Source organism: Lepidochelys kempii, chromosome 3, assembly GCF_965140285.1.
Source record: "Lepidochelys kempii isolate rLepKem1 chromosome 3, rLepKem1.hap1, whole genome shotgun sequence".
Classification (NCBI taxonomy): domain Eukaryota; kingdom Metazoa; phylum Chordata; order Testudines; family Cheloniidae; genus Lepidochelys; species Lepidochelys kempii.
The window spans coordinates 179,422,843-179,446,572 of NC_136382.1; the positions used below are offsets into that span (position 1 = coordinate 179,422,843).

At 44.6% G+C, this 23,730-nt stretch overlaps 1 protein-coding gene across 8 annotated transcripts in view; it reads left to right on the forward strand.

Annotated features, from left to right (window-relative positions):
• Nucleotides 1–22,551, forward strand: part of LOC144930434 (uncharacterized) — a 41,944-nt gene extending 19,393 nt beyond the window's left edge. For 2 of the 8 annotated variants that reach the window (XR_013635591.1, XR_013635595.1), the window contains one exon: nt 21,311–22,551. Coding sequence is in view for 1 of the 8 variants with exons in the window: in XM_078852294.1 (XP_078708420.1) it covers nt 1,948–2,347; nt 3,273–3,727 (855 nt within the window). In the remaining 7 variants the exon portion in view is untranslated. Of the gene's footprint in view, nt 1–1,333; nt 2,348–3,272; nt 3,836–7,713; nt 7,880–9,852; nt 9,900–13,040; nt 13,174–21,310 lie in introns of those variants that run through there. The other 6 variants (XR_013635592.1, XR_013635590.1, XM_078852294.1 and 3 more) reach the window with 6 other exon arrangements.
• Nucleotides 22,552–23,730: the final 1,179 nt, after the last annotated feature.

Below are 23,730 nucleotides of genomic sequence, written 5' to 3' on the forward strand. Positions count from 1 at the left end.
CTCAGCCAGAGCCCTCACCCCCCCCACACACACCGAAACCCTTTGCCCTACCCCTGAGCTCTTCATCCCCGGCACTACCCCGGAGCCCACATCTCCAGCTGGAGTCCTCACCCCCCTGCACCCCAACCCTCTGCCCCAGCCCTGAGCCTCCTCCCACACTCTGAACCCCTCGGCTCCACCCCCACACATGGATTTTATCATGTGCACCAATATGGAGGTGATGTGTCACATATCACCTCCATATTGGTGCACATAACAAAATTCATTCTGCACATGGGTGGGAAAAATTAGGGGGAACACTGCCCCTGGGCTAAATAATCACTGCCATAAGCAGTGGAATCAATGGAGCTGTGCTGAACTGTACAGCAGAAAATTTGTCCCCATTATTTTAGGTAGGAAAATCACAATGTATCACAAATCACAGTATTTTCACAAACCTTGTCAGCACTTGCAAATTAACAAAGGAAAGAATCAGGTTCAGTTCCGTCCCTCACTCTCCACATCTTTTTCAGTATAAGGAGATGGTATTACTTCTGTATATGACATGAATGAGACTATCATTGGAATACTGGGTCCAGTTCTGGTGTCCACATTTCAAAAAGGATGTTGCAAAATTGGAAAGGGCTCTGAAAAGACTTAGAAAAATGATTTTGAGATCTGGAAAGCATGCCTTACAGTGAGAGACTTAAGAAGATCAATCTATTTCATTTATCTAAGAGAAGATAAAGAGGTGACTTGCTCCAGTCTACAAGTATCTACAGAGGGAAGACATTTCTGATAGTAGAAAACTCTTTAATCTATCACAAAAAGGCCTAATGAGATCCCGTGTTTGGAAGCTGAAGCTAAATAAATTCAGACTAGAAATAAGGTGCAAATATTTAATAGTGAGGTAATTAACCATTAGAACAACTTAGTTAGGGATCAGAGTAACAGCCGTGTTAGTCTGTATCCGCAAAAAGAAAAGGAGTACTTGTGGCATCTTAGAGACTAATGCTCAAAGAAATTTGTTAGTCTCTAAGGTGCCACAAGTACTCCTTTTCTTTTTAGTTAGGGATGTGGTAGATGCTCCATCACCTGAAGTCTTTAAATCAAGACTGGATGTCTTTCTAAAAGATACACTATAGCTCAAACAGAAGTTATGGAGTTGATGCAGAAATTACTGGATGAGGTTGTATGGCCTATGTTACGCAGGAGGCCAGACTAGATGATCATAATGGTTCCGTATCACCTTAAAATCTATGAAAGACCTTCATGGTCACTCAGTCTAGAGTCCCAGGAATCATAGATTCACTTCCTTTCCGGGGTGACTCAGCCCTTTATATTCTCCAAGTAGATCGATGGAATTCCATGGTGTTCACTGTACATGAATCGTTGGATGATGTTTTCAAACCTGAGGTCCTCTTTGCTCTGTGTGGATATCGACATACTCTGATGCATGATTCTAATGGTACACCAGATTCTCTCTTAGCCCTGGTCTACACTACAGGGTAAGGTCAAATTTAGCCGCATTAGGTCGATTTTATAATGAATGCGTCTACACAAGCAACCCCGTTCCGTCGACCTAAAGGGCTCTTAAAATCGACTTCTGTACTCCTCCCCAGCAAGGGGAGTAGCACTAAAATCGACCTTGCTGGGTCGAATTTGGGGTAGTGTGGACACAAATCGACGTTATTGGCCTCCGGGAGCTATCCCAGAGTGCTCCAATGTGACTGCTCTGGACAGCACTTTGAACTCCGATGCACTAGCCAGGTACACAGGAAAAGCCCCGGGAACTTTTGAATTTCATTTCCTGTTTGGTCAGCATGGTGAGCTCAGCAGCACAGGTGACCATGCAGTCCCCCCAGAATCGCAAACGAGCTCCAGCATGGACCGAAAGGGAGATACGGGATCTGATCGCTGTAGGGGGAGAAGAATCTGTGCAGGCAGAACTCCGATCAAAAAGAAGAAATGCTAATATACATGCCAAAAATCACACGGGGCATGATAGACAGAGGCTACAACAGGGACACACAGCAGTGCTGTGTGAAAGTCAAGGAGCTAAGGCAAGCCTACCAAAAGACAAAGGAGTCAGAGCCCCATACACACCGCTTCTATGATCAGCTGCATGGCATTTTAGTGGGGGACCCTACCACTCCCCACCACTGTCCATGGACACCTGCAAGGGGGGCAGTCTCACGCAACACGGAGGAGGATTTTGTGGATGAAGAAGAGGAGGAGGAGAAGGAGAATGCGCAGCAAGCAAGCGGTGAATCCGTTCTCCCTGGCAGCCAGGACCTTTTCATCACCCTGGAGCCAATACCCTCCCAAGGCAGGATCCCCGACCCTGAAGGCAGAGAAGGCAGCTCTGGTGAGTGCACATTCATAACTACACTACAGGGTTTAAAAGCAATAGTGTTAAATGTTTGATTTGCCCTGAAAACTTGGGATGCATTCATGGCCAGTACAGCTACTGGAAAAGTCTATTAACTTGTCTGGGGATGGAGTGGGAATTCTCAAGGGACATCTCCATGAAACTTTCCTGGAGGTACTCTGAAAGCCTTTGCAGAAGGTTTCTGGGGAGGGCTGCCTTATTTCGTCCTCCATGGTAGGACACTTTACCATGCCAAGCCAGTAGCAAGCAGTCTGGAATCATTGCAGCACAAAGCATGGCAGCGAATGGTCCTGGGTTTTGGTCACATTCAAGCAATATTCGGTCTTTATCTTTCTGTGTTAGCCTCAGGAGAGTGATATCATTCATGGTCACCTGGTTGAAATAGGGGACTTTTTGTAAGGGAACAGTAAAAGGACCCCGTTCATGCTGGGCTATTTGCACTTGGCTAAAAGGGATCATCGCATAGCTATGTGGCAGGGGGAGGGGTGAAGGGATCATCCCAAATAGCCATGCAGAGGGGTGGGGGAAGGTGTGTGCTGCACATCCACCCGAAAACTGCAGCCCCTCCTTTTAAATGGGAAACCCAACCGGCGTTGCTTGCTATGGGAAAGGAGGATGCTGCAGTTTGAAAACATTCCCACATGTTATGAAGGCATTAGAAGTCAACCCCGTGTACCCTTTGGCTTACCATGGCTGCCTGGAAACCGAATTCTCTTGCGTAGATGTGTGTGATGTGTCACCATAGCAGCAGGCGCTCAATATAAAAGGCAAAATGCGACCTTGTACCTAAAGCATATGTGCTGTCTGCTGTGAATTGTTTGATTCACTGTGAAAGAGTCTCCCTTTTGTTCTCAGAAATGTATCATCTTAAATTTTACTCTCCCTTTTTATCCCCCTGCAGATGCAAATGTTTCTATGCTCCCCATATCATCTCCGTCCCTGAGTTTATCTCAGATTAGAAGGCGAAAAAAACGCACTCGCGATGACATGTTTTCAGAGCTCATGCAGTCCTCCCGCACTGATAGGGCACAGCTGAATGCATGGAAGCACTCAGTGGCAGAGTCCAGGAAAGCATTAAGTGAGCGCGAAGAGCAGAGGCAGGAGGCGATGCTGAGGCTAATGGGAGAGCAAATGGACATGCTCAGGCATCTTGTGGAGCTGCAGGAAAGCCAACAAGAGCACAGACCACCGCTGCATCCACTATACAACCGCCTGCCCTCCTCCCCAAGTTCCATATTCTCCTTGCCCCAAAATGCCCAAGAACGCGGTGGGGGAGGCTCCGGGCACCCAGCCACTCCACTCCAGAGGATGACCAAAGCAACAGAAGGCTGTCATTCAAACAGTTTTGATTTGTAGTGTGGCTGCAATAAGCAGTGTGCCCTTGTCCTTCCGTCCTTCCCTTCCCCACCCCACCCGGGCTACCTCATCAATTATCTATCTCTTTTTTTTTAATTAATAAAGAAAGAATGCATAGTTTCAAAATAATACTGACTTTATTTCCTTTGCCAGCTGTGATCGAAGGGGGGAGAGTGGTTGGCTTACAGGGAATTAAAATGAACAAAGGGGGCGGGTTTGCATCAAGGAGAAACACACACAACGGTCACACCGTAACGTGGCCAGACATGAAACTGGTTTTCAAAGCCTCTCTGATGCGCAGCACACCTAGCTGTGCTCTTCTGATCGCCCTGGTGTCTGTTCAAAATTGGCAGCCAGGCCATTTGCCTCAACCTCCCACCCCGCCATAGATGTCTCCCCCTAACTCTCACAGATATTATGGAGCACACAGCAAGCAGCAATAACAATGGGAATGTTGGTTGTGCTGAGGTCTAACGTATTCAACAAACAGCGCCAGCAAGCTTTTAAACGTCCAAAGGCACTTTCACCACCATTCTGCATTTGCTCAGTCTATAGTTGAACTGCTACTGTCCACGGTGCCTCTGTATGGCTTCATGAGCCATGGGAGCAAGGGGTAGGCTGGGTCTCCAAGGTTAACTATTGGCATTGCAACATCCCCAACAGTAATTTTCTGGTCTGGGAAGTAAGTCCCTTCTTGCAGCTGCTCAAACAGCTCGGAGTTCCTAAAGATGCGAGCATCATGCATCTGTCCCAGCCATCCCACATTGATGTCAGTGAAATGTCCCTTGTGATCCACCAGTGCTTGCAGCACCATTGAGAAGTACCCCTTGCGGTTTATGTACTGGTTGGCAAGATAGGGATATGCGTCCCGTCTGTTGCCCCACCACAGTTAGGGAACCCCATTGCAGCAAAGCCATCCACTATGACCTGCACATTTCCCAGAGTCACTACTCTTGATAGCAGAACATCAGTGATTGCATTGGCTACTTGAATCACAGCAGTCCCACAGTAGATTTGCCCACTCCAAATTGATGCCCGACTGACCGGTAGCAGTCAGGCGTTGCAAGTTTCCACATGGCTATTGCCACTCGCTTCTCAACTGTCAGGGCAGCTCTCATCTTGGTATTCCTGTGCTTCAGGGCGGGGGAAGGCAACTCACAGAGTTCAAGAAAAGTGCCCTTACGCATGCGAATGTTTCGCAGCCACTGTGAATCATCCCATACCTGCAAGACTATGCAGTCCCACCAGTCTGTGCTTGTTTGCCAGGCCCAGAATTGGCATTCCACTGTATCAACCAGCCCCAATGCTGTCATGATGTCCCAGTTGCCACATCTGTGCTTTCAGGAACGTCTGTATGCATGACCTCTTCACAATTGTCCTCGTGCTGCCGTCTCTTAGCCAGGTTCTGCACATACTTACTGCAGGATAATGCACGAGGTGTTTACAATGCTCGCAACAGCAGCGGTGAGCTGAGCAGGCTCCATGCTTGCTGTGCTATGGTGTCTGCACGGGTAACCCAGGAAAACAGGCACAAAATGATTGTCTGCAATTGCTTTCATGGAGGGAGGGCAGGAGGGGAGACAGACGACATGTACCCAAAACCACCCGCGACAATGTTTTTGCCCCATCAGGCATTGGGAGCGTAACCCATAATTCCAATGGGCAGCAGAGACTGCGGGAACTGTGTGATAGCTTCCCACAGTGCACCGCTCCGTGAGTCAATGCTAGCCACGGTAGTGGGGACGCACTCCACTGACTTAATGTGCTTAGTGGGAACATACACAATCAACTGTATAAAATCGATTTCTACAAATCGACTTCTATAAAATCGACCTAATTTCGTAGTGTAGACATAGCCTTAGTCATAGGACTGCAGTGCTTCTTTCACTTCTGCAGCTGTGGCATTGTCCTCCATAATAATCCCATGGAATTTTTGGGATACATTAATAGTTTATCACGTCATTGCTATCAACTAACCTCATATGAAGAGAAGTCAGCAGTACAGCCTGTGCAGGATACTTCTGCAGGACTTATGCTGGTGGATGGCCAGAAGAGGCTGCAAGTGTTCGGCAGCCAGTCTGGAGGCACAGAGCTCTGTGAGGATGGCCTTTGCAGTATCTTACTGATGAGCAAACAGGTGTCAAGATAAATCCTTTATCATGAACAGGAGTTATGCACAGAAATGAGGTAACAAAATTTACTACTCCTCTGTATAGCTGCAGCTTGCAACTGACCTGTTCTGGGCTTCTTTGTTTTTGCTTCAGCAGGAAGTGTGTCACCTGAAACCAGATTGCATGGTTGTGTTTCCATTGTGCTGTGTTGTAAGCAGATTCCTGTGCACTAGATCAGTGTTTCCCAAACTTGGGACGCCACTTGTGCAGGGAAAGCCCCTGGCGGGCTGGACTGGTTTGTTTAGCTGCTGCGTCTGCAGCTTTGGCTGATCGCAGCTCCCACTGGCCGTGGTTCGCTGTGCCCAGCCAATGCGGCCTGCGCCACTTCCTGCAGCCCCCATTGGCCGGGCACAGCGAACCGCAGCCAGTGGGAGCTGCGACTGGCCGAACCTACAGACGCGGCAGGTAAACAAACCGGCCCAGCCCGCCAGGGGCTTTCCCTGCACAAGCGGCAGAACAAGTCTGGGAACCACTGCCCTAGATAAATACAAACTTGACCCTTTGCTGGGGTTTGCCTTTATTAATCAAGAATTCAACAATAAGATAACAATGTTTAGCTGTAATCTTCTCTTCCACACTTGGCTGCTCGTAGAGTACCTTGCTCAAAATTGCACTGCCCACACCCTAGATCCTCTCCACCCCCACAAGTTACCCCACTTACCATATATCCAAGTGGAGTAATCAGGCCACTGCTTCAGTGAGTAAGCAGAACCCATTTATCCTTTTGAACACCTGCTACTGAAGTGCAATGTATAAGACAAACACTGCTAGCCTGTTACACACATCGGGGAGTGGGCACTCAGTGAGTTGTAGCCTGCAAAGTCTCTTGTCAGGTGCAGGAGTTTGATCCCACTCACAGAAGCTGAAGGTTCCAAGCTTCAAATGTACAGAGATCCGAGAACCATACATATCCCAGGAGACTAGCTGCAAGACAGGTTTCACAGTAGAAGCTCTTTTGCCAGCCAGCCACTCACTTTTACTACCCGGCACAGCACAGATTCTTCAGGAGCCAGACAGATTATGGCTCCCCGAGAGCTGGTTAGCCTCAGAATCCCCCTCAACTCATTTATTAGCTTGGTGGGTGTGGGAGAGTTACAAACTCCAGAAGGCACAAACTGTAGACTTCAGTAATGTATCCTTCTTAGGCCCATATGCTTGGCTGTGATATCTGGCAGAGCTTGGCCAAGCTCCCAGCTTGCACCCTCCTGCCCCTAGCCTTTGCCCTCCCCGCTACCTCCAAATCTGTACATCTTAAACCCCCTGGATTCACAAAAAGAGGATGTCTATGGGGTTAGGGGAAAGGAAGCCGTCCTAATGCCTACATCCATCCCAGCCACAAACCATGAGTACAGAATCATCTCTGCTCAAGGGGAGCATGGGGTTGTTCGTCATTTGTACATCACTTTCGAGTCCAACGCGTGAAGGGTGCTATAACAATTCAATATATAAAAATTATTTACTGTAAACTGGGCCTACTTCATCCCTGGTCTAATTCCACTGTCTTCAGTGGAGTTACACCAAGAGTAAACTATCCCACAAAACCACAGCAATCTTTTGTTTCCCCCACTAATTATCCAGCTATTAATCTAATGAAACCTGCTTCAAAGCTCTGCATGAAGAACTCCTCACATCACTTAGTCAAGAGCCCTGTAACTGCGTCATAGCTTGGGTCTTTATTTTAATTTACAGCTGAAAGATTCCGATAAGAAAAAAAGGAAACAAGCTTACAAATAAACAATGATACATACAGGGTGGGGTCACATCCAGCTAAAAATGAAGACTTTCCTCTTAATATTTCAATTCTGTTTTTTCAAGGTAGAGATGTATTAGTACATTGTGTTTTTAAATTCCACTTCAATAATGACTGCAGTCAGATCTTCAGCCCAATTCAGAGAAGTGTATGGCAAGAATGGTTCCCTCCGTTTCAACTCCATAGCTGATGTCAGAGAATAAGCTGTTCTTCATTTAAAAAAAAAAAAAGGTCAGAAAAATTATCTCCTTTGTCTTACATACACTTTAGTGATAACTGGCAATGCCACTAAGAGTCTGTCTGGTCCACAATAAACCCCTATTTTAAGAGGTTTATAACAGCTATTAAAAAATTCCACTCTTGTCTGAATCTTGGCATATCTTCAGTGATTTTGTTTCTTCCAGAAATTAAAAAAGAATCATATTCTTCCCTTACAGATATGAGAGATTAGCTCACAATGGCGTTCTTAGCTGGATGGGAGGGGGAGGACTATAAAAAGTTGAGACAGTTCGCTTTGAAAAGTAGTCACATAGCAACCACTCAAAAAATACAACATTTCCTAAGGCTATTTACATGCTATTCCTCCTCAGTCCTGTCTCATGCCAGATTCTCCTTGGCTTCATTAGAAGTTCTCTGCATGAAATGAATGTTGATCAGCATTAGTAACTCCTGTGCACGTTAAGGGCCAGCATGCCTTTTAAGGCACAGCCTATATTGGGGGACATTTAGAGGCACAGAGAGCTCTGGGAGGCACAATGACATCTGGAGCACCCCAAATGGCAGGGAAAGCACATCGCCCTGTTGGATGCTAGCAGTGTAGAGCAGGGAGAAGGCCATGGTCCTCTTTCTTTCCCCGTATTCCCTACCCACGTATTAGGGTGGCTAATACCCAGAGGACACTAGTATAACACACTAGACAAAGGTATGTCACATTTTCCTCTCAGAGATAGTTCACATAGAGAGCAACAGACCATTGCTGCCTGCTAATAGCTGTTACTCCCTTAGCTCTTTTAATAGAATCATAGAATATCAGGGTTGGAAGGGACCTCAGGAAGTCATCTAATCCAACCCCCTGCTCAAAGCAGGACCAATCCCCAACTAAATCATCCCAGCCAGGGCTTTGTCAAGCCGGGCCTTAAAAACCTCTAAGGATGGAGATTCTACCACCTCCCTAGGTAACTCATTCCAGTGCCTCACCAACCTCCTAGTGAAATAGTTTTTTTCCTAATATCCAACCTAAACCTCCCCACTGCAACTTGAGACCATTGCTCCTTGTTCTGTCATCTGCTACCACTGAGAATAGTCTAGATCCATCCTCTTTGGAACCCCCCTTCAGGTAGTTGAAAGCAGCTATCAAATCCCCCCTCATTCTTCTCTTCTGAAGACTAAACAGTCCCACTTCTCTCAGCCTCTCCTTGTAAGTCATGTGCTCCAGCTCCCTAATCATTTTTGTTGCCCTTCGCTGGACTCTTTCCAATTTTTCCACATCCTTCTGGTAGTGTGGGGCCTAAAACTGGACACAGTACTGCAGATGAGGCATCACCAGTGCTGAATAGAGGGGAATGATCTGCTGGCAATGTTCCTACTTATACAGCCCAAAAGAAGCTGTTAGCCTTCTTGGCAACAAGGGCACACTGTTGACTCATAACCAGCTTCTCATCCACTCTAACCCCTAGGTCCTTTTCTGCAGAACTGCTGCCTAGCCATTTGGTCCCTAGTCTGTAGCAGTGCATGGAATTCTTCCTTCCTAAGTGCAGGACTCTGCACTTGTCCTTGTTGAACCCCATCAGATTTCTTTTGGCCCAATCCTCTAATTTGTCTAGGTCCCTCTGTATCCTATCCCTTTGGTTGAGACCTGTGCTTTTGGTGCAGAAGGTCCCAGGTTCAAAGCCCTGCTCATGACCCAGGGAGTGTGTCATTACGCTAACAGGGAGCTATCTTTGTGAAGGGGAGGAACAATGGGCTCAATCTTCTTGAGCCCTCCCCCACTTGTGTGCTCTCACAGGGGTCAGACGTAACTGTGCACAGAGCACCCATTCCAAAATGAGTATTTATGTGTGCGTAAAGACTGCAGTGTTTGAAAGAATGCCTATATACCTATTAGCACAATAAACTAAGGGCTCCCCTCCAAACAAATAAAGGACTGTGTGTGTGTTATTTTCCATGATCTAAATATGTATTTTCATGAATTTCATACTTTGTAGGAAATCCCCACCGCAGCGGGATACAAAAGACACCTGGGGAATGTCAGGTAATGAAATGCTGTCTTTTTCCTCTGATATGAGCAATGTTTTGAAAACTCTAAATCTCTGAACTGCTTGGAAGAAAGTGTTTTCTGAAATAATGGCATTCCTGGAAAAGGCTTACATCTTCCTCAAGCCACAGCATCTGCAACTGGGTCTGCACTGCTCGCTTTCATGCAGACTGTTTCCTGAAGCCTGCCACAGGGTATTTATACTTAAATGAATGGGACCCTATCAATATCTGCAAGCCTTGCACTGTAGTTTTCCAACAAAATATAATCTCCTGAGCATGTTATCATAATTAAATTTTCCATCTGTCTAATTTTTAAAAAGTATTTTAGTAACACCCCTTCCCCCCCCCAAAAAAACCCCAACCAATCAACCAAAAAAACAAACCAACCCCAACTGCCACTCCTGGTTGGTGTTGACTTCCTCCACACCAGCAGGGAACATGCTGCCATGCATAAAGCATGAGTCCTCAGTCATTTTCCAGGCAGTAAGAGTTCAGGCCATCTACCCATCCTTTTGGGACAGCACTACCTGAGTTTTGAGATTTTCAATATTTTTCTTAAAACTCCAGCTATTGGAGAAGTGTGATTATGCAAGAAGCTCAGCTTTTTCTTATTTATTTTTAGGGTCTGTTCTTCATGGTTGCAAAGCAATGCTTGAAAATGTGTCCCAAGTGCTCTCTGGAGACTCAAAAACTAAAAGGCAATTAAAGAGAGCCCCTCCCCCCAATTTTATTTTATTTTTAAAAATCCCATAGTTTTAAAGTCAGTCTCATTTTTGAGGGGATTTTTTAACATTTGGGGTTGGCAACATTGCGCTGGTGGCTTTAGTATAGTTCTGAGTGGTCAAGTGACCATGTCACAAGTCCCCACCCCTGAGTTAGGTTACTAAAATAAATGGAATTTTGATTTGAGTTGCTGAAGGGAAGAGAAATGGGGAGTGTTCTAGTTTAAGATGTAAAGTTTCTTGTGCTATTTAATAGTTTAGTGCTTTTGAAAACCACATTTTTTAACCAAGCATCTAATATGGAGAAAAAAAACCTCAAAGAAATCCACCATCACAAATGCTTGACACACTTGTTAGCAAAGTGGACATAAAAATCCAATTAGCCATTCAACTTCCAGCTGAGCCCTCCATGTCAGGGTTGAAGCACAGTATCACATTAGGGTGGGGAAGCTTGCCTTGCAAAACTCGTTAATTCTACAACCTCAAAATATTGTGTGTTTCCCAGCATATAAATCCTGGAGTTTGACATACAAAGAATGCTTGGCAACTCCAACAAGAAACTCAGCCAATGTAGATGTCAAAGGTATTTGCTGGGTTTCCACTCAGCCAAGAATATTAACACCTTATCCATAACTCAAAAGGAATGTGATTTTTGTAGTGCTAGGTATGATGCATGGGGAGTTAATGAAAGTTGCTATTGCAGATTTTTTAAAGAACTGTGTACTTGGTTAGCTTTGGACTTATGTCATAGAAATTATCCTCAAAGAACTACAACTTCACATTGAAAACACAGTCCACACAGCTGGAATTTGGTAAATTCACTGAGTTTACTGGGATGAAAAAGAGAATACATACATACATAGAAATAACTGATAGATCTGGGTTCAAAAGTAGCTTAAAAAGGCGACGAATTATCTCAGGTGATATCCCTCCATCTTTCAGCGACTTTTCATTAGCTGACCTCTTGTGAGCCTGTCCAGAAAATTATTGTTATTTATTTATATAAACATAGTGGACCTGATTCTCCACTGCCCTGCTCCTTGTCAAGTTATTTACATCCATGCACAGTGCAAAGTGGGTGTAGTACACCACCAAATCAGAACGATGGCATTTACAACCAATGTGCAAATATATAAGGGCCAGATCCTCAGCTGGTATAAACTTGCAGAGCTCCACTGAAGTCAGTGAAATTATGCTGATTTACATGAGTGGAGATTCAGACCCATACATGACTACCCCATTTGAAAGGCAGTGGAGATTCAGGCCTATTGAGAATATCCATCCAGCTTTTGTTTAAATAGTGACATCGCCTAGTCTTTTTAGACTGGTAGAGTTTTATTTTTAAAACAAAACAAAATTGTATTGGACCTTTATTCTAATCTATGCAAACCAACCCTCCTAGGTTATGTTTCTTGGGTGTCAAACCATTTGTTCAAGAACAAAATCCCATAAAGGTGGCTAATATGCCCTTTTTGTTTTAATGCTGCTCATAAAATTCACCACCCTCTGAGCCTAACTTGTAATCATAAAGCCTCTGTTCTAGTCAATGTATTTTTATGAAGAGAATCCTGTTGAAATTTTACTTTAGGGGCCAGAAAAGGACTCCAGTTTGTGTTGGCAAAGGAACAAATAGAGATCCTGGTTTTTACAGAGATTCTTACAGGATTGATCTGAAAGTGTTACAAGGCCTGTTTTCAAAACAGGAGTGTGTAGGTCCTTGTGTGCACAGGGAGGAAGCAGAGCACGACAGCTGCATGTGATTGCAGGCACACAGCTTTTTCCCAGGGCTCTCTGACACTAGAATACAGTAGGCTTGATTGTAACTAGGGGACACCAAATCTGCCTCCAGATCATCGTCTGTCTGTCTGTCTGCAGTTCCTATGGGGCTTTGGGCCTCCACCCCGAACGGAAGATGAGCTGTAAACAGCTGACATCTTTCCAAAACAAACACATCATCTGGTTTTATGAACTAAAATCCCTGAAGAGGATGTGAACTGGAAGAAATGTACCTTTCGTCATCTCCTGCTTGCTCTTCCCTGCCCCCTGCACAAGCCATAACCAAAAGGAGGAAGACGGAGACAGGGAGGGACTTGGTTTTCAGGTGCCAGGCACCTCTGTGCACTGGTCCGGGCCACTGGCTTCTTGCAGCTTCCAGAACAGACAGTGCTTGTCATTCAGGGGGCAGCTGCTGTAAGCAGAGGGGAGGATTCTTTCTTTTCTCAGGTTTCTGAGTAGCTGCTATGTTAGTTTGTATCCGCAAAAAGAAAAGGAGGACTTGTGGCACCTTAGAGACTAACACATTTATTTGAGTGTAAGCTTTCATGAGCTACAGCCAAAAGTACTTCTTTTCTTTTCTTTTCTTTTCTTTTCTTTTCTTTTCTCAGGAGCAGTTTCTCTGCCTGACTGAGGTGGTCTTGGTGTAGCACTGACTGAGAAAGAGATGAAAAGAGAAAAGGAGACTAAGGAGGGGCTCCTTTTGGAAAAATGCATTTACAGTTTCTATAAACAGGGAACAGTTCTTCCTCTGTACGCCATATCAAGAGCCAGGTTAGAGATCACCATCTGGATTAGAATCCCAGGACGATCCGCCTGTTGCCTGACTGCAGTGGGAGGGGGCTCAGTCTGTGGGGATGGGAGCAGAAGTTGGTCACTGTTCAGGCCAGAGTCTGATCTCATTTTATACTGCTGTCAACCTGGGGTAACAACATTTAACTACACTGGTGTAACTGAGAGCAGAACTGGGACCTATGTGTCTCTGAATTATATAAACCTTTTTAGAAAGCATCTGATCAGGATTATAGAATAACATCAGCAGCCTACAGATGCTAGAAAAGCACTGGACAAGAACCAAACAGGAAATTTTTAGTAGGGGTCAGCAAATGTGTCTGCAAAATTATTTTTGCCACAAAATTACAGTTGCCACAATCTGCACACCCAAAAACCTAAATTTGCAAGCACAAAGCATAGGCAAATGGAAGTACCTACACATTTTGCCACTGCATTTGGAGATGCCTGCTGAAATGTTTGTCTATTATGTCCAGTTGTGCAACCCCTCCCCCAGCCAATACATGATTGTCTCCTACAGCATATTTTCCAGGGCTTTCCCAATCTCATTTTAAATGATTTCATCTCCATTTTCTCCTGTTTCATGACTCCACTTTAGAAGCTTTTCCTCCCACTCTCTCAGACACACACCTGCCTTGCTAAGATGAGTTACAGCTTCTCCTTTTGTTATATTTCTATTTGAATTCAGGAGCCTGCTTTTATTTACTTTCTGCTGTGCTCTCTGTGATCCCCCTATCGGGCACAGGCAGTGTGGAGATTTGAATGCAGAGGGGACAAGAGACAGAGCTGGGTAACAGCCGGGGCAGGGGGACTAGTTTTTGCCCCAGCCTCATTCAGCTTCATTCAGGATCCCAGCCTCATTCAGTGAATTGGTAGTTATTCAATATTTCTTTTTATTGTCCTCATTCAGTGTGTGGCCCTAGGCCTATTTATTGCATACCATACAAACCCTGCACTGAATAAAGCAATATTAATTTCCTCCTGGGTGTTTATGGTCTCCAAGGTGCCACAAGTACTCCTTTTCTTTTTGCGAATACAGACTAACACGGCTGCTACTCTGAAACCTGTCCTTATGGTATCTGAGTGCATCACAGACAGTAACTACTTTCTCTTCACAACAACCCTGTGAGATTAGGTGATGGTATTATCACCATTTTACAGATGAGAACTGAAGCCCAGAGCCCTTAAGGCCAAAATTGTCAAAGATGTCCACTAATCTCAGGTGCCCAATTTGAGATTCCAAGGCCTGATTTTTCAGAGTACTTAGCATTTTGATAGCATGTTTTATGGTCAAAGCATAGCTCCAGTTGATTTCATTTGCAGTTGTGAGTGCTCAGCACTTATGGAAATATACAAGTGGTGGCCACCTGTGGTAATAGAGTAATTCATAGCAGTAATGGGCTGTTATCCTCTGTGTGGATCAGCCACTAGACAGGGCGGGGGATGAGGCACACATTTTCCAGTGGATTTCACAGTTGTTTGCTGCCAGCAGATCAATGTTGAAACTCAGGAATCCTGGATTCTATTTTGGGTTCTGAGGAGATGTATTTAGTCCTCACAGACCCTTCTGTTCCTGCCACAGCCAAACCTGACCCTTTTGCCTAGCCCCTCCAGCCTGTCCCAGTCTCTCCCCTCACCCCTAACTGGGTCCTTGTCCCAATCACAGGCTCTCCCATGCACACCCCTTCAGCTCCACGGCCCAGCATCCCCTTGGATCCACATCCCATTTCCCCACCTTCATCCCAGCTTGGTTCCACGGCCCTATCTCCCAGTCCTACCAAGTTCTGGACACAATCTTCCCCTCCAGGGCTGATTTAGGGGCAGGCGATCCAGGCGACCACCTGTGGTGCCAGGCTTGGGGGGGTGCTGGGTTTGGGGTGCTGTTTTTATTGTTAGCGTCAAAAGGGAAAATAGAATGTTTGAAGTAAAATGTTTCAGGTATTACGTATGTGGATTCATTTTTCACTAACCTCCTAGAATGTTCTGGACCATTGTAGAACCTCGTGGAACCTTCAGATTTTTTCTGAGCACTACATTTTCCTCAAACCTCCTAGAATGTTGTCAGCCATGGCCTCACAGGTATATAAGGGGCAGCGCATTGCCAGTCAGTCAATGAGCTATAAGAATGAAGTGAAGTGAAGTGAGAGCCCAGCTGTGATATCGTGAACCTTGTTTTATTGTGTAATTGTGAAAGTGTACTTGTGTTTTAAGACCTGAAGAGTGTAAGTAGCGACTGATAAAGGACATCTTTAATGAGACACCAGAGATATCTATTGAACCCCTATCTACACAACATAAAAGAAATACTGTTTATTCTTTTGCCATGCTTAACACATAATGTTTGATGACTTTCTAAAACTGCAGCACATAGACTTTTCCTCTCCCTAATACTGTCTGTTTTCCCCCACAGAAAATAAAAGATGCCCCCAAAGAAGCTTTCAGGAGCTCAGAATAGGAAGCAAAAAGCTCAGTAGCAATCCAGTTTTCAGTAAGGGGCAAATTTGATGGGAAACTATCTGAAACAGAATACACAGACCAGGCTTTAGGCAGTAGCGATTGTCCCAGTGCAGAAGAAATTGAGGAGCAAAACATAAATGATGGAAATCCTATTACTAAGGAATTAGCAGATTTACCTGAAGATAAGGAATGGAAACGTGAGGAAAGCGATGTAGAATTGTCCAGTTTTCATAGAATCATAGAATATCAGGGTTGGAAGGGACCTCAGGAGGTCATCTAGTCCAACCCCCTGCTCAAAAGCAGGACCAATCCCCAATTAAATCATCCCAGCCAGGCTTTGTCAAGCCTGACCTTAAAAACTTCTAAGGAAGGAGATTCCACCACCTCCCTAGGCAACGCATTCCAGTGTTTCACCACCCTCCTAGTGAAAAAGTTTTTCCTAATATCCAACCTAAACCTCCCCCACTGCAACTTGAGACCATTACTCCTTGTCCTGTCCTCTTCTACCACTGAGAATAGTCTAGAACCATCCTCTCTGGAACCACCTCTCAGGTAGTTGAAAGCAGCTATCAAATCCCCCCTCATTCTTCTCTTCTGCAGACTAAACAATCCCAGTTCCCTCAGCCTCTCCTCATAACTCATGTGTTCCAGACCCCTAATCATTTTTGTTGCCCTTCGCTGGACTCTTTCCAATTTATCCACATCCTTCTTGTAGTGTGGGGCCCAAAGCTGGACACAGTACTCCAGATGAGGCCTCATCAATGTCGAATAGAGGGGGACGATCACGTCCCTCGATCTGCTCGCTATGCCCCTACTTATACATCCCAAAATGCCATTGGCCTTCTTGGCAACAAGGGCACGCTGCTGACTCATATCCAGCTTCTCGTCCACTGTCACCCCTAGGTCCTTTTCCGCAGAACTGCTGCCTAGCCATTCGGTCCCTAGTCTGTAGTTGTGCATTGGGTTCTTCCGTCCTAAGTGCAGGACCCTGCACTTATCCTTATTGAACCTCATCAGATTTCTTTTGGCCCAATCCTCCAATTTGTCTAGGTCCCTCTGTATCCTATCCCTGCCCTCCAGCGTATCTACCACTCCTCCCAGTTTAGTATCATCCGCAAATTTGCTGAGAGTGCAATCCACACCATCCTCCAGATCATTTATGAAGATATTGAACTAAACCGACCCCTGGGGCACTCCACTTGACACCGGCTGCCAACTAGACATGGAGCCATTGATCACTACCTGTTGAGCCCGACAATCTAGCCAACTTTCTACCCACCTTATAGTGCATTCCTCCAGCCCATATTTCTTTAACTTGCTGACAAGAATATTGTGGGAGACCGTGTCAAAAGCTTTGCTAAAGTGTTGTAAAGGAGAGTGATGATAAAGAAGAATGTGAGTCAAATGAAAAGGAGAGAAACGATAAAGAAAAATCAGCCTCACATGATGACAGAAACAGCAGTGAGAAAAGTTGCACACCACAAATTGATACATCAGATCTTGCTTTATGGCCGGTGATCCTAAACTCTGCCGATATTGGTCAGACAAATTTCAGTTCGCTGGACAAAATTGAGGATATGATGTTTCCTGTAAATGAACAGAAGCTCCACTTTTCAAAGTCACCCTGTGAAAGAGTGCTTGAGGATGGTGAGAAACTGAATTGGCTTTGGCTAGTTTACTCAAAATCAACCAACAAAGTGTTCTGTTTTTGTTGCAAAATATTTTACAAGAATGCCAAATCGTTGCTTGTGCTTTCTGGGTACAATTACTGGCATAACTTAGCAGATGTTCTGCAACAAAAAAAAAAAAATCACATATCCATTTTACTGCCTACCCAAATGGATGGAGGTCAAGTCCAAGGTCAAGCTGAACAAATGCATAGGTGCAGAAAACCAGCTCATCATTAATGTAGAAACCAGCTTTGGAGGAACATGCTTGAGTGTCTGATCTCAGTTACCCTCTTCCTTGCAAAAAATAATTTGACTTTCTGGGGCTTTTCGGATAAATTGGTGCACAGTTCAATTTCTTTATGTTAGTACATTTCAGTTATCTTTAAAATTAAAAAGTTTGTATAAGTTTAAAGGAAATAATTTTTTATTTGTTTGTATATAGCATGAATAAATACAGATTTACAGATCCTAGCATGCAAATTTATTGTTTTATATGACAGGGATAAATCATGCATGCAAATTATGCATGAAATTAGTGAAATGGGCTCCAAATGCAATAAAAAGTAAGGTATTCAAAAGTTCAACAAATGGAGGGGGCACCGAAGATGCTTCTCACCTGGACGCAATTTGGTCTAGGGCTGGTCCTGTTCCCTTCATTATCCCCATCCTCAGGCCCACTTTATCACCACTGTGCTTTCAAATCAGGCTGCTTTCTCCTTTTCCTCCTCACTGCCTGGGTGCCAGCAGAGGGAGCATTAAGAGTATAGGAGAGATGGTCTTCCTGCTCTGAAATCCTGTGCTTGGCTCCATAGCAGCCCTGGCAGTAATTGCACGGAAGGTTCTGCTCAGCCCCTGCAGCCTGGGCTGGAGCACATTCAGGGCACAAAGAATCTCTGGAGAATTTAGTTGCCAAACTCTAACAAGTCTCTATTGAGCAAATTTGAACTGCAATTTTTGGAGGCTTATCAGGGCCAAATTTGGGTAGATTTACAGAGGGATGGCAAAAATTACATCTGTGACATCAGGTCAGCCCCCCCTGGAAAATTCCAAGTCCCTGTTCCAAAGCATAGAGAGGCTAGAGCTTCTGAATGAAATGGTTGTAAGGATTTTTTAACATGAACTTATTTTTTCACAGTGTTTGTTCTGAAAATTGGCTGAACTGGTTTAGCTGAAAATATTTAAGAATAAATAAAAAATAATTCAGCCTTGGACAGCAAGCCAGCATGGGAAATTTCAGCATGAACAGTTAAAAATTTGTGAATGTTGTGAGCAATTAAAAAGAGGGATTTATAATTGGAAAGCACTGGGCAAGTGTAGTTATCTACAGGTGTAGTTACCTGCACTGTCTAGAATATAATTTTTTAGCAACTGAAACTGTTCGTGGTCTCATTCGTTAACATGCCCTCCCTGTAGATTAAAGGTTTTCCAGCTGCTTTAGTTTATTGCATCCTTTGTATCATGAATTTTTATGTAAAAAAGCAAAAGAAGCCCCTGATTTCTATTGATCCCCATTCCCTCTGCCTGGCATTAAGAGACAGCACTGGCACCCTTGAATTGAATAAATTAGAAATATAAAGAACAACCTCAGCTTTCCTTTTAAAAAGCAAGTGTCTAGCCCTTTTTGTGAAAACAACCTTGAAAGTGTTAAAATGATATAAACCAAAGCAAACCGATCACTAGGGCTAAAAGGTTGTCACTGACTTCTCCTAGGGAAAGAGTATTTATTTTACTTCCGTTGAGATACATAGCTCAGCTGTGCAAACAATTCTAAGCAATCTAATAAACCAGCAGTTAACATTTAAGAGTTATCTAATGGGAAAGGATGAATTATTCTTTAAGTTATAACAGAAACCAAAGACTGTAAAATGACATAACCCAGGATCACCAGCTGAGATAATTATGGTCTCTCTAGGAACTGACATATATATGGTTTCATGGTTAGTGCAGGAATTACCCAAAGACTTAGAGTAGGGCAGTACATTCACAAGTTAAAAGAAGTGTCTTGCGTGCAAAGGCAACGTTGAGTATCCTTTAAGAGTGATCCTCTCCCTATGGATGTAGAGTTGTATGTGGTTCTTCAGGGCCCTGTATGATGGATGCTCTTGTGGAATCCATAGGTCTGGTCTCGGCTCTTTACATTTAGGGTGGTGCAGGAGCACACACCCTATAGCCATGACCATGCAGAAAGTGCTAAGGAATCTGACTGGAGGTACTGAGGGGGATTATAGTGGCTCCAAGCAGCCAGGAAGGCAAGAGAAGTGATAGTGTGGCCAGTAAAGTGGTAGAGCTCTCCAAAATAATCCCAATGAAATGTCCTGCTATTGCAGTGTGATACTGTATCAATATGTGAAGACTGAGTCGTGCTTGTCAAGGTTCTTCCCCACTCTGAAGTCTAGGGTACAGATGTGGGGACCTGCATGAAAGACCCCCTAAGCTTATTCTTACCATTTTAAGTTAAAAACTTCCCCAAGGTACAAACTTTGCCTTGTCCTTGAACCCTATGCTGCTACCACCAAGAGTTTTAAAACAAAGAACAGGGAAAGAGCCCACTTGGAGACGTCTTCCCGCAAAATATCTCCCCAAGCCCTACACCCCCTTTCCTAGGGAAGGCTTGATAAGAATCCCCACCAATTTGTACAGGTGAACACAGACCCAAACCCTTGGATCTTAAGAGCAATGAAAAATCAGTTTCTTAAAGGAAGAATTTTAATGAAAGAAAAGGTAAAAGAATCACCTCTGTAAAATCAGGATGGTAAATACCTTAAAGGGTAGTCAGATTCAAAACATAGATAATCCCTCTAAGCAAAACCTTAAGTTACAAAAAGACACAAAAACAGGAATATGCATTCCATCCAGCACAGCTTACTTTACCAGCCATTAAACAAAAGGAAATCTAATGTATTTCTAGCTACATTACTTATTAACTTAACAGAAGTTCTGAGGCTGCATTCCTGATCTGTTCCCAGCAAAAGCAACACACAGACAGACAAACCCTTTGTTTCCCCCCCTCCAGCTTTGAAAGTATCTTGTCCTCTCATTGGTCATTTGGGTCAGGTGCCAGCAAGGTTACCTTAGCTTCTTAACCCTTTACAGGTGAAAGAGTTTTGCCTCTGGCTAGGAGGGATTTTATAGCATTGTATACAGAAAGGTGATTACCCTTCCCTTTATATTTATGACAGTGCTTATGCAATGTTACATCACTGACCTACTAAGTAGTTTCAGGACATTGCAGAATGATTATTTCTGAAACTCTGTTCAATAGTGAAGTGAAGTGCCTGTCTAGCTTTTAAAGGCTGAATAACACTATCCTATATATTCTGAGGGCTCTGAATGTTAGTATGATTGGTCAGACAGGAGGGCCTCCTAAACCATTAGGAATTGAAGGTCATGCCAAGTGTCATGTGGAAGTTAATTTCCTTAGATTTGCAATGTTTTGCAATTGACTCATTATATTAATTTCATAATATTTTCCCATTCTTAACATTCCCATTACTTACATGGGTGTCTCTGCTAGTTACTAATATAGTTTCATATGCAGCATGCTCCTGAATTTTACACACACAGAGTAATTGTACTCAGATCAAGAGACATAGAAAAGCTTTGTGTGGAGACAGAAGCCATACTGCTGAGGGCACTTTGTACCATTGTTGATCATATTTATGTTTTTACTGTTCTTGCTTTAAAGAAGAAAAGGGGCACATTGTATGTAGAGGCTGGGAAGAAAGTGATGAGGCAGCAAGGTCTTCAGAGGGTTCAGTGCATCTGAAGCTTCTACAGGTGTGGTGATGTGGCTTTCAAGTGCTATGGGTAATTCAAGGGGCTATGATTTTTTTTAATTGGCTCAAAAAAAGCTGAGTGCGTAGACATACATGTTTAGATCTTTCCCTCTGTTCTCAGACACAATCAGCACTGCCTATGACAGAACTGTGAACTGAAGGGCATTTGGGGTATTGATATGTAAATGAGTAAATAATCATCTCACTTTGTTACAGGTTCCATTACTGCCACTGACTTTTGAACTGGCACAGAGCTTAACAAGGCTAAGCATAAGCATGCAATTACTATGGACATACGTCTACCCTGTGAACTCATCTGGATGATTCAGCAACTTGGATTGTAGAGTAAGGATGCAGAAAAATTTACAGCAACATAGTTTAGTATGCATTTTCCTCTGAACTCTGTTTATTTGCCTCATGTGTTAGGGCTGCTGCTGAAATGCCTCTAACTGAATTAGCATTTTTGGGAAACCCCAAACATTGGAATATGAGACTTCTAGATGTGGCATGTAAGCTCTGGGGGAGACCAGCTCTCACCATGCCTTGCAAAGTATCTCACTCTAAATAGGAGGCCAGTTTTGGCCACCTAAGTCCTAACAGTGCTGAGCAGCTTAGCACGTAGCTCACCTCCTAAGCCTCAGCGGATTCACAAACTATACATTCCATCACCTATCTCACCTGTAAGACATGGGCTGGTAGGCATGCTCAGAGTCTGCCTCACAGTATGCCTACCAGATTGCCCTGCCCAAATGCTGGTGGTGGTGGTACCACCATCCCCTTTATATCCAATGGCTCAGCAATTAGAGCAGGGGTCTCAAAGTCCCAGCCCGCGGGCCATCTGCGGCCCAAGAAACTCCACACTGCAGCCCATGGAAACTTTTTAAAAAGTTCCTTTCATCCAGCCCTCGTGGCTGCCAGCTGAGGGGGGAAGGGGAGGGGCAGGAGGGGAGCAGGCAGGAGAGATGCAGCCACACTGCCGGCTCTGTCTGCTGCAGTTGCCGCCCCCCACAGCTCCCGTTGGCTGCGGGAGAGGGACAGAGATACCATCACTAGTCACCGGGCAGAGTCAGCCATGGAGCAGCATCATTAGTTGCCCGGCAGAGTCAGCCATGGCAGCCGTGTCACTAGTCACCAGGCAAAGTCAGCCAGGGCAGCATGAGGCCTCCTCCTCAGCCGCTTTTGTGCCCAAGGAGGCCCAGCCCCGCAAGGTCCTGCTGTCAGCGGAGCGTGGAGTGTGGGAAAGTGGACTGAACACAACTCTCTGATGCCCACCTTGCTGCAGTCCTGAAGGTTTCAACTGCTCAGTCACTGAGGCCAAACGTCAACCAACTGACAGAACTGAAGCGTTGCCAGGTGTCTGGCAAACACTAAAACTCTCTGGCAGGTGAAGAATCGTATAAAGTTGTATGACAGTTTTATTATTTCTAAGAAATTTGAAATAAAAAATACAATATAAACGTTTTCTTTTCTGACCACCATCTTCAGTGACATTATTGGCTCGCTGGGAGGATTTGAGGACTGGCCCTGGCCCTAAGATAAATTGAGTTTGAGACCCCTGAATTAGAGCAGTCACCCAGGGTATGGGAGACTCTTCCTCCTCCTTGGTTTTTCCTGAGTAAAGGGCTGATGGGTCTTAGGCACCTAACTCCAGGAGTGGGTTCTCTGCTGTGAATCCCAGGTGGAGATAGGTGACTCCCTCTGGGCTGGATTTAGGCATCTAACTCCTTGGTGGGGGGGAGCTTAGGTCACACCCCTCTCCTCAGCATTTTGTACTGGCTAGCTTAGGTGGCTCCCTGTTCAGCCCGCTGGCTTTTGTGAATCTCATTTATGGGCACCTAAATTTCACCATACATTGTACAGGGAGCCTGGGTGCCACTCTTAGCACTGTGAATTCTGCTAGGCAGCAGGGTGCCTAGAAGTTAGGGGGCTGAAGTGCAGCATGAATGGCAGCACCTATGGCCTCCTTGTGAATTTACTTCAATGGGCACTGGATCAGGCCCTAGGAAAGAAATGGGATTGAAGCCACCAACTCATTTCACCAACTAGTCAGATTGCAACTACTTTCAGTCTTTATTGTCATTGGCTGACTTCAAACCAGAGGTGAGAGGCCCTGTGCCCCACTTCACAGAGCTACCCAAAACCATATTCATCTTTAATCTGACTGCCATTCTAATCCACAGAAAGCGGGTCAAGAGATGAATCCATTCCATGTGTGTGGTGGTTTTCTTTAATTTACCCAACTCCTCTTTGATCTCCTATATCTCTGGGTTTAATTATGTGGTCTCAATGAACTCCCTGCTACTGTATCTCCTGCTGTACTTTGCTCTGTTTTTTGTGGCCTAATGAAGGGCTGTGATTCTTGGAAGCTTTCACTTCATTTTTAACATGGTTAGAACAACAGAAGGGAATCACCTTCAATTGCTCCTTGTCTTTTGACCTTTTAAAAAAGAAATAGATGGGGAAGGACAGAGCTACCAGTTTTCCTGATAAAAGGGGCTTTTAGATTCATAGATTTTAAGGCCCAAAGGGACTCTTATGGCCACTAGAACATGAGATTCTTGGCAATAATCCATGTTAAGCACAACTGCAGCACTTTTAACTTTTCCTTTGTTATTGAAAAAAATCAACACATGAGA